The 15,119-nt window shown below is 43.7% G+C and overlaps 2 protein-coding genes across 4 annotated transcripts; one reads left to right on the top strand and one right to left on the bottom strand.

Annotated features, from left to right (window-relative positions):
* LOC8081332 (phytochromobilin:ferredoxin oxidoreductase, chloroplastic) lies at positions 3,865-7,099 on the top strand. Of its 3 annotated transcripts, none has more exons than XM_002459051.2 (8): positions 3,865-4,083; positions 4,841-4,960; positions 5,657-5,751; positions 5,832-5,925; positions 6,031-6,162; positions 6,234-6,338; positions 6,552-6,602; positions 6,719-7,099. In XM_002459051.2, the coding sequence occupies exons 1-8, from the start codon at positions 3,988-3,990 to the stop codon at positions 6,905-6,907; spliced, it is 882 nt and encodes a 293-aa protein (XP_002459096.1). In that variant the 5' UTR covers positions 3,865-3,987; the 3' UTR covers positions 6,908-7,099. The 3 variants fall into 3 exon arrangements, with proteins under 3 accessions (XP_002459096.1, XP_021310895.1, XP_021310894.1); XM_021455220.1 differs by lacking the exon at positions 3,865-4,083 and adding an exon at positions 4,121-4,202; XM_021455219.1 differs by lacking the exon at positions 3,865-4,083 and adding an exon at positions 4,254-4,502.
* LOC8062319 (probable calcium-binding protein CML35) lies at positions 13,518-14,744 on the bottom strand. The gene has a single exon (XM_002456883.2). It carries the CDS (start codon positions 14,531-14,533, stop codon positions 13,958-13,960), a length of 576 nt encoding a protein of 191 aa, XP_002456928.1. The 5' UTR covers positions 14,534-14,744; the 3' UTR covers positions 13,518-13,957.

Genomic DNA, 15,119 nt, shown 5'->3' with positions numbered 1-15,119 from the left:
TTTGTTAGCAGAACTCGACTTGGACGCAGAATATTCCTCAGATGAACTGAATTGAGAACAAAATATTTCCATCAGGTGATCTGAAGTGAGAAATATAGTGCAGTTGAAGAAATGCTGAGATGCAGTACTAATGACTTGGTTACACACACACACACACACACACACACACACACACACACACACACACACACACACACACACACACACACACACATCATAGTGGAGTTCAACATTGTTCACACTTGCAGATTGCAGTTCTGTTAGAAATCTGGAACTGCAATAGTTAGAAATCTGGAATTTATGCGGTTCCAGTTTCCAGACCAGGAGTATAATATGTCTATATTGATACTCAGGACAGTGGTAGGTTTGATTGTACTACCAAGCACCACCAACAATACATACAACATTCCTTGCCATTCGTTTGTTAAACTTGAGTTTTTTTTAAAGAAGATGGGATCAGGGCCGTGGACTGGAAACATGGACCAGGTAGTAGTGACGGCGAAGCGAGCAGAGCTGGGAATAGGAATATTCTTGCGAAGATGGGTGGAGCTTGACGAATTGTCCTGATTGCGTACGTAGCTATCATTGGCATCATCAGCACGAGATGGGAGCTCGAATCTCCATTAGTTTATCTTGTGATTGGAACCACAACGGGTTTGAGACCCTCCGGTGCATCTATCTGCCCCAAGATACTAGTAGAAGAAGATACGTACGGATCATATGAAATCCTGTCAGAAGTTGCTTTAGTAAAATAAGTACTGTTACTACCTCTGCTCCCTTAGCTGTTAACAATTAGCTAGCTCATAGTTAATATTAGCTGCTGCTAGCTGTTTTGGGTTGATAGTTGTTGGTTGGGTACTTCCTCCGTTCCAAATTACAAGCCACTTTGAATTTTTTGGTACATGTATTTTGCTATACATTTAGACATCATAATATGTTTAGATACATAATAAAATAAAATAGATGAAGAAAAAATATCAAAGCTGACTATTAGCTGCTAACTATTAGCTCTATTGTACCTAAAAGATAAACACACAATGATATGTTTTGTCAGGGTCAAGTTCATTTAATTGTAACTGAGCGTACCCATTTAAGACTATAATCTAATAAATAAACATAATATGGTCATATTCCATGACAAATCTAGTGATATTTGTTTAGCATAATAAGCATTGACGACCTTTTTATTTAAAAAATTATTAGTTAAGTTTAAGATAATTTGACTGATCGTAAGCAATATTTCTAGAATGCAATCTTTTCCGGGACGAAGGGTGTTGTTGCTGACTGCTGAGCAGGGATGAAGGATAGGATAAAAACGGATATCATCGATATCATATTTGTTTTCATATTTCTGGTCGGATTCAGATTCGAATACGGATAATGTCAATCATGTCGGATAAGATATGATTGGATGCCGACATTATAAATATACGGTTTAAGTATTCGGATACGGATACGGTATCAGATGTTAAACATTCGGACTCGGATACCGACAGATCTAAACTTGTCTAAACGAATTCGATCTCGAATACGGTCGGAAAATATCCCTACCGTTTTCATCCCTACTGCTGAGGCATGAGGTTAGGTTTGGCCCAATTTTTTACAATTTAGCCTTTTTTTTAATAAAATTCTCTTTTGGACCCCTGGAAAACTTAAACTCAGTTTTGGACCCAGAGGGTCGACGCCATGCTTCATGGCGTCGAGGTTACACGGCTTGACGCCATGGATCACGGCGTCGAGCTCCCTGGCCGAGCCCAACGTGGCTTCTGACGTGGCAGATAGCTCGACGCCGTAGATCATGGCGTCGAGCTCGACGCCATAGATCACGGCGTCGAGCCTTGAACTACAAACCTAAGGCATGTTAGGGAAGAAAAATATTGAATCCAAACAACAAACATGCCTTAGGTGATTTAACCAAACAACAAACATATGGATCAAATCAAACTTTTGATGGTCGAAATATTGAATCCAATGTTCGTGCTCGGTTTTTGGAGAGGAAGAGCCGAGAGGGGAGAAGAAAATATGGAATGCGTCCACGGTTAGCGAAGGACGTCTGCTGGTTTGTAGTTCAAGGCTCGACGCCGTGATCTATGGCGTCGAGCTCGATGCCATGATCTACGGTGTCGAGCTATCTGCCACGTCAGAAGACACGCTGGGCTCGCCCAGGGAGCTCGACGCCGTGATCCATGGCGTCAAGCCGTGTAACCTCGACGCCATAAAGCATGGCGTCGACCCTCTGGACCCAAAACTGAGTTTAAATTTTCCAGAGGTCTAAAAGAGAATTTTCTTAAAAAAAAAGGCTAAATTGTAAAAAAATGGGTTAGGTTTGGCTGGCTCCAAGGAAAAGAAGCGCCCGAGCGTCCATCAGTCACAGCAGCGTGCTCTCGTGTGGTGAAGATTGCGAGCGGGGAGGAGGAATATCCGACACCCTGTGTGTGCTGCGGACGAGACAGAGATGACATGACCCAAGCACCCAGCCGGGTCCAGGGACGGGATGCATCAATGCATGCATCCAGGCATCCATGTGCGTCCATCCATCCGATTCCGAACGAACTCTCCAGTCAAGTTCGGCAATCGGGCATATGCATCTCTCGTCAGTACGAACAAAGGTGTGCGTCCGTGTGTGTGTGGCTCGCGTGCCTCCGAGTTGCGTTCTGTTTTTCTTTTTTGGCTCAGGAAGAAAATTCAACTCTCAAGGATGGGGGTTGGTAACGATGACGAGTCTTGAGCTGCCAGCCGGACCAACAGAAGGGCGCTGCTGCTGAAGCCCAAATGCGCAAGGCCGGCAGAATACAACACAGGCCGCGGGTGGGCTGCACGGATAGTTTATGTGTTCTATAAAAGACCATAAACTCTCTCTCTCTCTCAAAAAAAAAAAAACCATAAACACCCATTCTAAAAAAGAAAAGAAACCGGCGGTGTTATTCGCCGCTTATAGGCTACTAGTAGTAATAAATAAATACAGGCATGGAACATTTTTTAAGTTGAATATATTTAGCACGTTATTAGTTGAAAAAAAGCATGTGTTCTAGAAGAAGAAAAATTCCACGAAAAGGAGAGAATTCTATTCTATCTATAGAAGGAAAAAAAAAGGAAAAACAAACGTTTAAGAGTCAGCAACGTGTCTGCTTCTAGTACAATATTCGTACGATCGTACCCACCAATGATTCCAACCCAAAATGTTTACCTAATTTATACTTCCTCCATACTCCTAAGAAAATCGTTTTAGATAAAGTTTGAGTTAAACATTAGAAATTTAAATTATAAATAACTTTTTAATTGTTGAGTTTGAAAATATGAAAAGCATATGACTAGATTTGTCTTGTAAAATATTTTTATAAAAATATACATGTACCATATTTTGATAAATATTTTTTATAGAAATAAAGAGTCAAAGTTATGATTTAAAGACCGTGTCGTTGTACTAAACGACTTTTTTTAACATGGATGGAGTACAAACTTTCGTCAACCCAAATGATTCCTCGGTGGAATCAGGTTAACCAAACGAGCTGTGTGTCGGCTCCATTAAACAATACATCGAGCAAGGGGAACTTAATTATAAAGATGAAAGCGTGTGAAACTCACAGATGAATGCTATATATATATATATATATATATATATATATATATATATATATATATATATATATATATGTTTTTTGGGTGAACTAAACAAGGCCTTAGATATTTCATCGTTAATAAGCAGTTCAAGTACAAACGAAAAGAATAATTAAGGTAAGCACTGGCACCGCTCAATGCAGATGGTGACGAAAGCCACACTTGGTAGTATTTTTGTTTTAAAAAACAATCCGTGACGAAAGCTTTTTTCCCTGTCCAAAAATTCCATGACGAAAGCCTGTGGGTGCAAATGGAAAGGTCCCCGTGTACGTGTGGCTTTTCCCCCACTCTGTCTTTCTCGTCTCGTCTCTTCCCATCTGAGCTCCATCCCCTTGCTCCTCTTACCACTGTACCAGCACGGAACCGGAAATGAGCGTCGGCGCCGGCTTCTCGTACAAGAAGTTCGTCCACTTCGCGCTGGAGCAGACCCGCCACCGCTCCACTCTCGTCCCCCACCCGTCCCAGGTTCTTGCTATCCCCCAGCTACGCACTCTCGTATACTTTCTCCAGTTGCCTGAGCTTGCTATGTGCTCCCGATTCGTCCATTGAAGAGGAACTCTAGCTCTGGGTTCATGGAGACTACGGTAGTGTTACTATTCAAGCTTGCAACCTCTTCTAGCAATAGTGAGAAAAGCCCTGCTGGTTGTTTGTGGCGGGTCTTGTAGGCATGCCTCCATAGCAGGATTGCTCAAACAGAGCCACAGATGCTCCCAGTAGCTGCTTTGGCAACTTCGAATCAATTCGATTGGGGATGATACTAAGCTGCTGCAACATATTGCCGTGCAACCACTTGCACCTTTAGAGCTTGATCTCAGTCTGATACCATCGCCGGATCCACTGTCATGGAATCTGAAAAACAGTCTGTTGAGTGTGCTTGCTACTCAGTATGTTAATCTAGAACTTTGATTTGTGATCATTTTTTACATACTGCAGTAGTATTGATTATTGAACTGGCTGTGGAAGTTCTAGTCTGCTTTTGTTTCTTCGACAATGTAAGCTTTTACTAAAACTCAAGACAATTGCATCGAGAAGACACAATCATCTTGAACTCAGCCGACCTCTGTAATAGGATGCACACAACCCATAGAAAAGTTTTAAAGACCACATACTATATCGCTAGTTTTATTCAGCACTTATCAGTCAAGTTTGTCACTCTCTTGTCAGCTGTCGTCTACATATTTTCTTTGCAGCAAAGTTGACCATTATTTCACTATTATTCCAGGAAAAGTTCAAGTTCATAAAACCAAATGAGGATAATACTGTTCTCAGTGCTTTGTCATTCAGCACTTCCAAAGTTAGACTGCTTCGGAGCTTGACAATTGAGCAGAAAAACTCAGCTCAGGTATTTGGTCTGTTTTTGGTGCTCAAAGTTTCTTCTTGTTCTTGGTTACTACTCTACATAAACCATCCTAAAAGAATTATGAACTGGACGATTTAATAACACATTAGAAACTGTCCCTGAGTCACGGCATAGTTGACATATGACTTCAGAATTGGGAAATCATGCTTTCTTGATTCGTCTAACTCGAAGACATGGTCTTAAATGAAATAGATAAATGCCTTTTGAGTTTCCATGCTTAGAGACATGCACCTTGGATAAAGATTTGTTAGTTCAAATTTTCTGTAGTGCATCTAACGACTTGTGTAGTGATGCTACTTCTGCTGAAACCTTTTCATTTCAGGTGGTGTTGTTTCAGTGTTTTTCTTCACCTGAAACCTTTGCATTTCAGGTGGTGGTGTTTCAGTGTCTTTCTTAAATTTTGTTCTAAGTAATTTGGAACATCTGTTTCACTCATATTGTTCCAAGTTTACCCACAATACAAGAGAATCATGGCTTTTGTTTGGTCTCTAACATAATTATTCTCAGCCCATGACTGCAGTTATAACAGTGTAGCAAACAATGGCCCACCCTGTTTGGCTTCTTGGGTTCTCGTTTTATCATTCTAGATAAAATTCTACTGCATATTATCGCTTACTGTTGATAGCCCCATCTGTGATGGCATATGTTCTAGTACTTATAATGCATATGCTAATGCAGGTTCTTGACTTTGCTGCCTTCTCAGAACCTGAATACGACCTTCCTATATTTTGTGCAAATGCCTTTTCATCCCCTGCACGTAGTATCGTTGTCTTGTAAGTGGCCGAAACTGGTTTTGCTGCAAACAAAATTTGCTAGTTCACGTATGAGCTGAATGAATAGTTTGTACTTTTAGGGACCTCAATCCTTTGTATGATACCACTGAACACAAGGATTACAGGGAAAAATATTACAGGAACTTGATGCCTCTTATACACAAGTACAGTGAGGTATTTGAATCTGGTCCTTCCCCCAAACATAACACTTTCAGAAACCTCAAACCTTCCTGTATTTACTTTATGTGTAGCTCGATGTCTTTAATAGATGAAATGCAGCTTCTGCCATGGGGTGGCAAAATTACAAGCGAGTCTCTGAGATTCTTCTCGCCCATTGTTATCTGGACGATATTTGAGCCAACTGAAGCCAACCTCCAAGCTCTATACTCCGCCTTCATGGATTACTATAAGGTGTGCAACATTTATGTTGTCCTGAAATTTTGTTTGTGCTGCCAGTAATTCTCATTATTCTCGACATGCAGGTCTGGCTTGAGTTAATGGATGGAGCAGTTCGAGAAACCAACGAAGAAAAAATCGATCGTAATAGGGAAGCGCAACATAAGTATCTCACATGGAGAGCAGAGAAGGTTTGATCTTCCACAACAATCGATTGTATTGATTGGATTTATATGCTTGAGTATATACCAATTGCGTTGAATTCCTGTTACTTACTATTGGTCATTACCAAAAACAAAAAACAAATACTGTTGCTTAGCTGGTGTCCTAGTTCCTTGTATATATATGAAATACAACCTGTACAGAGGATCAGTCATCTCCCTGCTGTTCTGTTTATTTTTCAGGATCCTGGTTACTCTCTGCTAAAGAAGTTGATTGGTGAGAGCGGCGCCAAGGTTTGTTTACTTCCTTGTTACCACTGATGAAACAGATTAGCAGCAGCAGTATTTACTTCTGGGCTATTTCTGTGGTGTTCTTCCCGTATAATTTACTCGCCTTCATATGTATACAGGATCTGGTGAGGGAGTTCCTCTTCGAAGGAGTCAGCTCGCTCGGAACCAAGTCGTTTCTGGATTATTTCCCCGAGTACGCGCAAGAGGACGGGACGGTGAACAGGAAGCGGAGCATGGCCGGCAAGTCCTTTGGAACTCGGCCTTGGGACGTTCACGGACGGTTCGTCGGCGGCGACGCAAGCTGTTGATTCTCGGAACTCGGCCGTTGTTTCTAGTGGATTTGCTTCAGCAAAGAACTGGACGTTGTTTGTGTTTGGCTCTGGTTTCAGATCATCCCCAAGCTTTTCTTTCCCCCGTTGCATTACATGCCAGGCCAGGCCAGCTGCTACTTGTGTTTGTATTTTTGTGTAATAGCAGTAGTAGGGCACCTGTACTTCCTAGTTGCTTGGACACACTGCACTTTCATTACACAACGCAAGGCGTAGGCGCCCATGGCCCTGGACTGCCACAGCTCTGCCTGAAGCAGCAAGCTCAACTGCTTCAAGGAACAAGGAAAGGAAGGAACCGGGAAATTGCCTAGCTGACTGAAAGCGAGGCAAACGGACAATGAACAGGACAGTGTCCTCGGATCCTCTTTTTTTCCCAGCACGGGCGGCCACAGCGCACACAGCAACGGCCGACACTGACCGACTGACGGAGGGAAAGAAGAGCATGTGCACGCGCGGAGAGAGAGAGGGGGGATTCACAGCAAACGACAACTCGTAGTAGTACTCCCTGCGCCTGCAAAAGTGAAGAAGCGTGAGAAAAGAAAAGGGTGAAGTGAACAAGACAAACTTGGCTAGTAGTAGGTACTTTAGGTGTGAAAGCTGCGCCTAACCAGCAGCCATTACTCACACTCGCTTTCCTTGAGATTTGGAGGAGGAGGAAGCCCTTTCCTAAACCCACTTGTGTGTAGTGTAGGTTTGCTCGTAGGAGTAGTTGTCGACCAATCCAATTATCAAGGCCTTGATTAGTTTTTTTTTTTTTTAAAATAGACACCGTAACACATTCGTTTCTACTTTCTCCATCCCAAATTATAAGTCATTCTAAAAATTTTGGAGAGTTAAAAATCTAAAGTTTAACCAAAATTATAGAAAACATTACAAAGATTTATAACATCAAATAAATATATTATAAAAATATAATTAATGAAGAATCCAATGATACTTAGTTGATATCATAAATATTGTTATCCTACCATATAAATTTGGTCAAACTTGATATGTTTTGACTCTACAAGATTCTTGCAATAATTTATAATTTAGGATGGAGTGACTATTTAACAAATATTGTTTAATTATGAACTAAATAGGCTTAAAAAATTTGTTTCGTAAATTACAAACAAATTATATAATTAGTTATTTTTATTTTTTATTTAATATTTTATACATATACTGTAAGATTTTGATGTGACAAAAAATCTAAAAAATTGTAAAATTTTTTAGAAACTACAAGGGCTGTTTGATTGCTAGCCACACTTTGCCACACTTTATCTTAAGCAAGTTTGACCAAGTTGGCAAGTGTTTGGTTGACAACTAAGTTTAGGCATTATTCTTTTGGGCTCCACATGTCATAGAGTTAAAAAGTGTGGCAAGATTCCTTTAGGCATAGCAAAGTGTGGCAACCAATTTGCTAGCCACACTTTTTATAGCTTGCCACACCTACCTAAAGTTAGTTGTGTTAAACTATGGCTAACAACCAAACATACCCAAAGTCCACGACGTCTTTGCAGTTTGCAGCACACAACGGCCAGTAGGCAAGCACCCACAATGGTCGTCGTCGTCTCTCCTGGCCCAGTGGCCAGGCCAGGCATGGCATCAGTAGTCGGCATAATGGCATGGAGCCGCAGGTCCTTGGATTCACCGGGCCAGCCAGAGGCAATGGTACTGAAGAGACTGCTCTGCTCTGCAACACAACACCATCACCATCAGCACAAGCAACACCAGGCAGTGAGCGGGACCAATCGTCCCGACTCACGAGGCACGGGTGGCCCCTCCGGTCCGTCATCCGATCCGACCTCCACGGCCTCGAGATTGGCCGAACTTGGGACCCACAAATTTTTTACCCATGCCAGAGAATGTTTAAACTATACAGTTTAAATATAAATCACAAGATAAATTTTTTAAATCTAATTAATTCATAATTAGTTATAATTTTATAGTAATCTATCTGTGTTAATGATGAATTAATTCAATTTAATAAATTTGTGTCATAGTTTCGAGACAAGTTATGTAGTTTGTCTTTTTATTATTATCTAAAATTTGACATATCCAATATGATATTTAAAAATTTAACAAACTAAACAAACAAGGCAGAACCCATGGCGCCAACAGCTAGCTATTTTGATATGGACACAGAAAATTAGTAGACATAATACTAACAATAAACAAAGAATTAATCAATTTCACATAGTCAAAAGAACCAAGAGAGAAATATATAGGCCATAGCTCGCTTGGGCTAGTTTTTTTTGTGTTTGGTTGGCTGTACTGGATCTGAGGTCTGGCTAACCAGAGTCAGCCGGCCGTTCAATTCTAGCCAGGCCACGGCCACGGCCAGCTCTTGGTTGAGTTTCCGTCGTCGCCGCTACTCTTGGCTGAGTTTCCGTCATCGCCGCTACTCGCTCCACGCTGCCCTTGCTCGCGAACCTGTCTCTGACCACAAGCGTGTTGGTTACCATGCCCCTATCACGTGCCTTGGCGAAGTACGGCGACTCAAGGAAGTTGTACGGGCACTGACCCGCCTCCGCTCGCACCCGCGCCTTGGCGTCGTCGCAGAGGCCGCGGACGACGACGTCGCCGCTGCCAGCTTGCCATCGCCTGCTGGGGCTGGAGTTGAGGTAGATGAACACTGGAGCACCTTGTTCTAGTGCTCGTCGTCGCTGACATGGACGCGCCGTCGGATCTGGGCCCACGTGGAGGAAGCGGTGGCTGCAGCACCTCCTGGCTCTACGCGAGCAGCGGGGGCCCTAGGAGAGATTGCCGGTAGAGAGGTGGCCGTCGAGGAGGCCACTGACCGAGAGGTGGCCGTCGAGGGGGCGTTGGCAGGTGCGAGTGGTCGTCGAAGAGGTAGTGGTGGCGGGCGCTGCGTCTCCTGACCTGTCATCCTCATCCTCCATGGCGGGAGGCAGGGGCGGCCGTGGTGGGCCGAGGCCGGCGGTTGCCATCGGAGCGGACGCCTTCGCGGGGAGGCGGTGCGGTCGGAGCGGTCTCCATCGGAGCGGACGCCATCGGAGCGGCCGAGGCTAGTTGAGCCGCGGTCAGCCGAGCACGAGTGGGTGTGAAGACGACCGGCTCTGGGCGTTCGACTTCCACGTTCAAGATGCTCGAGAGAATGCTTCAAAGGATGGTAAACTCACCCTCTTCAGAAAGAGGTGACTGTATACAAACCAAGCCTCTCAACCAAACACGAATTTATCCAAGCCAGACTCAGCATCGCATGCAACCAAACAAACGGATCTTAGCTTGCTAGAGACAGACTTTGGCTAGCCTGCCTTAGTTTGGCTAGCGAGGCTCATGTAAGAAATGAATCAAACACACCCATAAGGACGTCTGTGATGGCTAGCTATTATAATGTGTACAGTAGAGAGAGAATAGTCCCTAATGATAAACAAATAAGATCTGTTGCGGTTCATGAATCTATGCGAAGAACATATGAGTTTAATAGCACATAGAAAAAATATATATAATAATTTTTACTTTTCTCTCTCAACTTCACATTAGCTATCTACGTTAGCACAATTGCGGACTTCCTAAAGTTCAATAGTACATAGAAAAAAATAAAAATATATAAAATATTTTTTTTTTTGTTTTTCATCTCCGTGTAAGTTAGGTATGTACTCATTCAGTTCTAAAGAGTGACTTTTTTTTTACTTTCAGATATTATGATTGATCATTCATCTTATTCAAAAATTTTCTATAAATTAAAAAATTATTTAAATATACTTAGTGATAAGATAAATCATAATAAAATAGATGATATTCAGACAAAAAAATTAAATAAGACAGATAATCAATCGTGATATATAAAAGTCAAAGATAATTTTTTTTTGGACTGAGAGAGTAACACCATGCCCCGAGAAGGCTAGCGTCGCTGTTGCTGTCATCGTCTCCTCTCGTACTCTCGTCTCCATGGGATGGAAACGGAACGGGGCCTCAAAAGCGGCAATGCATGGAAACCGGCGAGAAGGTTCACGGGCAGGCTACCTTCGGAGTTTCCTAAACAGTTTCCCATCGTAATCGTAAACAAGGGGAAACTGCAGGCTAATCTCATGCCATGGGGTGTCGCAACCAATGTGCTGACGGACATGTTACTCCTACTAATGGAAAGAGATATTTACTCGTATGACTCTAGAAACATGCATCTTTCTCACATGATTCTTTTTATTTTGAATTTACTTGTATGGCTTCAAAACAAAATTTAAACAAAATTTGGTACCTTCTATAGTCTTTCGTTTGTTTTTGGCATTTGATGATGTTAAGTTAATATTAAAATAATTATTTTACCCTTAACTAAAAAATACAAAGTTTTATTTATCTATCATACATTTTAAAACTTATTTGCGTATTACTCTAAACTTACATGTATATTTTAAAATTTGTCCGCGTAATAAAACTTTGTATTTTTTTCTAGGGGAAAAATGGTCATTTTACTCTTGATTTAACCTCGTTAGAGCATCTCTAAGAGACTATATAAAATTATATTCTAAACTATAAGATTTAGTCATTGTGTAAAATAAAAAACTTATTCAAAGCATAGAGTTCCACAATGCCTTTGTATAGGATAGCTAGTGAGGACGACATGTTATATATAACAAGCGAAAGTTTAGGAATAGTAAACTTGCTATTTTAGCAAACCAGATAGCACACCTGTTGGACTTTAATTTTTGCTTTTGAAAATGTAAAAATAGCCTAAATAATATGGATAGCATATTTGTTGGAGTTGCTCTTAGGTGAAAAAAAAACAGATGAAAGTCCATAGAAGAAAAAAGAAATTCATTTTGAAGCCATACAAGTAAGTTCAAAATAAAAAGGAGTGGTTTTTTTTCTAAGGCCATAAATGTAAATGACTCTAATGGAGAAAAAATTGAGGGAGGACAGGGGCAGTCCCGCAAAACAAGTATGAAGATCCATCGTATGTACTCTAGTCTCCTATCAATTACAGTTGGTGTCTAATGTTCTCACTTACGGAGTACAGTATGCCCTTTTTACATGTAAAAAGTTTTTGGATTTTGATATTATAGCATTTTTTATTTTTATTTGACAAACATTGTCTAATTATGGAGGAATTAGGCTTAAAAGATTCATCTCGTGATTTACATGTAAACTGTACACTTAATTATTCTTTTTATCTATATTTAATAATACATTTGCCGTAAGATTCGATTTAGTTTTTTTTTTCATAACACACTGGTATAAAAGTACTGTCACTAGGTACTGTAGTCCAGTATGGCAGTATGGAGTAGCAGATATTCCCTTGGGTCAAATACTGCAGAGTACAGCTGCTTTGACCTGACTCCCTGCATGTGTTCAGTGTTCCAAGGACGTACCTGTGCCTTGATAAAAGCAGTCATTTGGTGGGCAATTGTATAATAGCTGTATAGTACTGTATTAACCTGAAAGTTCAGAGATTTCAGAGCAGCTATCCGTAATAATAACCATGTCCCGCATGTCGGCAGCACAACTGGAACTTGCATCCAAACACATCAACAATGCCTAGGCTAGTAGTAGACTCAAATTTGTGCAATTTCCTCTCTGGTCTCGCCGCTTGCCCCATGCAATGCAATGCAACTGTTGTGCAATTTCCCCTGGCCCAAACGCAAGATTCGTGGTACTCGTAGAACCTGGAGGTCCGAGTGTTGTTGTCACTCGTCTGTCAGTCAGTCAAAACGCAAAAGAGAGAGAGCCTCGGGATTCTGTCTAGAAATTCGAATGCAATTTCCACAAGTGGATCTTTGCAATTTCTGTGCAATTGCTCCAAGCCTCATTTTGCAGATCATGCTTGTGTCTGATTACTCTACCTGTATATGACTATATGAGTTCCATTTACTTATACTTACGATTGTTGTGTTACGATCATGGTTCGCTGTAACAACCGTGCTGATGAGATGTTGCTTCAAGCACAAAAAGGTATTATAGTCCTTTAAAAAAAAAGGCAGCACTGCACCCTTGGAGGATAACGATAACTACTGCAATTTGTGAGACCGAAACTTGCCTTGCAATTCTCTTGTGGGAAACTGACGGGCAATTTCTTTGAACAACAGCGGAAAATGAATAGTCTCTCCTACTTCAACTAATAGGCAGTGCTCCTGCTCCTATTTTTTTTTTTAAGACAACGAAACAGTGGAAAAGGCAAGGCCTGGAAGAAGTAGAGCACACAGTTTTGCTCATTTCCTGGTAGGGAGAAAACAAAGACGAATACTTCTGTCAAGGTCCAGTTTGCACTGTAAACCATGAGTTTTTTGTTCAGAGCTTCTCTGTAAAGGAGTTTTTCATTCGTTTCAGGAGTTGGTATACGATTGCCAACGTTGCAATGTGGCTGCTTCGATAGCAACGAAGAGCAATGTTGCTACTTCATGCTCGACGACAGACAGCAACGAAACGAAGGTGGGTGGAAGCAACATGGTATACTAGATGACGAGGAGCAACGGACAAAAGCGGCACTCTCGCTTGGTCAGTCTCAACCAGCAGCTGAGACGTTGGCTCGCCACGTTGCAATCATCCGGAATCGGCAGTCGGGCAGACGCGAACTCGAATCTCCATTCATCCCATACGCATGCAGCCAAAATTCCACCAAATCTCAAATACAGTAGAACAACGAACATGCACGCACACCGGTAGCAGTAGGATTCAAATGAATTTCAAATAGAAAAAATTGAAAGAACGAGGCATATGCATGCCAGTCACTACTCACTGTCGAGGTCGACCTCGAGCGGATTTTAATTGTACAAGCTGCATGCACGACGGAGAGAGGGTTCTCTTCCTAATCGTGCATGGATTAGCAGCAAGCAAGCAAGCACTTTATAATAGAATAATTAATTAATAATGGAGCACTCCTGTCCTACTAGTAGTAGATGAGGTGGTAGCCTATCATCCTGCGCGCCGAAAAGGCTCTTCTTTGACACAAGGAAGAAGACGGCATCGCGTCTCGCTCGCCGGCTGCCGTGGTTGATTAGATGATCTCCGGCGCGCATCAGGGCCGTGGTGATGCTTGGGGGAGAGGGACGGGGACGGAGGAGCCGGACGGCTGAACCGACGGACAGATCACAAGAAGGTCCGCGCGTCGGCGGTGGCGGTCATCATCATGCGCGTGAAGTCCTGGAATCCAACGAATCCGTCGCCGTCGGCGTCAACGCCGCCAATCATGCGGCGGCAGTCGTCGAGGCTGCACGCGTCGGGCCCGCCGCCGAGGATGCCCTCCAGGACGGCGCGGAGCTCCTCGGCGGTGATGCGGCCGTCGCCGTCGGCGTCGAACACGCGGAACGCCTCCATGAGGTCATCGCCGTCGCCGTCCGCAGGCGGAGGCTGCGCGGCGAGGGCGGCCACGGCGTCGAGCTCGGCGTCGGACGGCTCGGCGTGGCCCAGGCGCCGCAGCACGGCCTCCAGCTCCCGCCGCGGGATCTCCAGCGGCGCTGCCGGCGGCGGGAGCACGGAGCGCGGCGTGGAGGACCGCGCCAGCGCGTCGTCAGATGAGGAGGAGGACGACGACGCGAACGACGGCGTCTCGCCGCGCGACAGGGAGCGCTTCTTGTTCTTCTTCCCGCCCTCGCCGCCGGCGTCCCGCTTCGTCGGGGACGGCAGGGACAGCTTCCTGGCGAGCGACTGCATGGACAGCTTCATCTTGTGCGCCGTTGGGAATGGAACACGGGAAGGACCGGATCCGATCCGAGGGGCTTGAGGCTTGGGTGGTGGCGGGGGACGAGGAGGCGGGAGGTGGGAGATAAAAAGGCGTGCCGTGCGGGCGGGGGAGTGAGCTTCCTGGAAGCTTCGTGGGGGGGCTCGCGATTTTTCGGCTTCGTCCCTCCCCGCCCCTGGCCTATCTATCTATCCTTCTCCGTCCGACTCCTACTCCTAGAAGAGGGGCTTTCCCGCGGATTTTATTTCTCTTTGGCGGGGGCGCCGGGGCGGGGACCGTTTCCTTGCTCGGCCGGCGGATTGGCTGCGGGAGCTGGAGGCTGTTGCGCGGCCTGTGGTGCCTGTTCGGCCACCGCGAGTTCGGCAGGCGAGACGCCAAGATGGTGATGGTCGTGCCGGAAATAGCTGAGGCGTGTTGTGCATGTGTGTTTATGCGAGCTTGAGCAAAGGTAAGGATCAGGCTTCGTAACTTCGTTATCGCTTTCCCTTGTAGACATGCATGTAGAACACGGATGCCTGCATGCCTACTTGAGTGTATAAACGTATACATTCAAAAGATATTAATTTGACC

The sequence above is a fragment of the Sorghum bicolor genome, chromosome 3 (genome assembly GCF_000003195.3).
Source record: "Sorghum bicolor cultivar BTx623 chromosome 3, Sorghum_bicolor_NCBIv3, whole genome shotgun sequence".
NCBI lineage: Eukaryota > Viridiplantae > Streptophyta > Magnoliopsida > Poales > Poaceae > Sorghum > Sorghum bicolor.
Note: the sequence above shows the minus strand (reverse complement) of the source record. Positions and strands in the feature narration are given on the sequence as shown.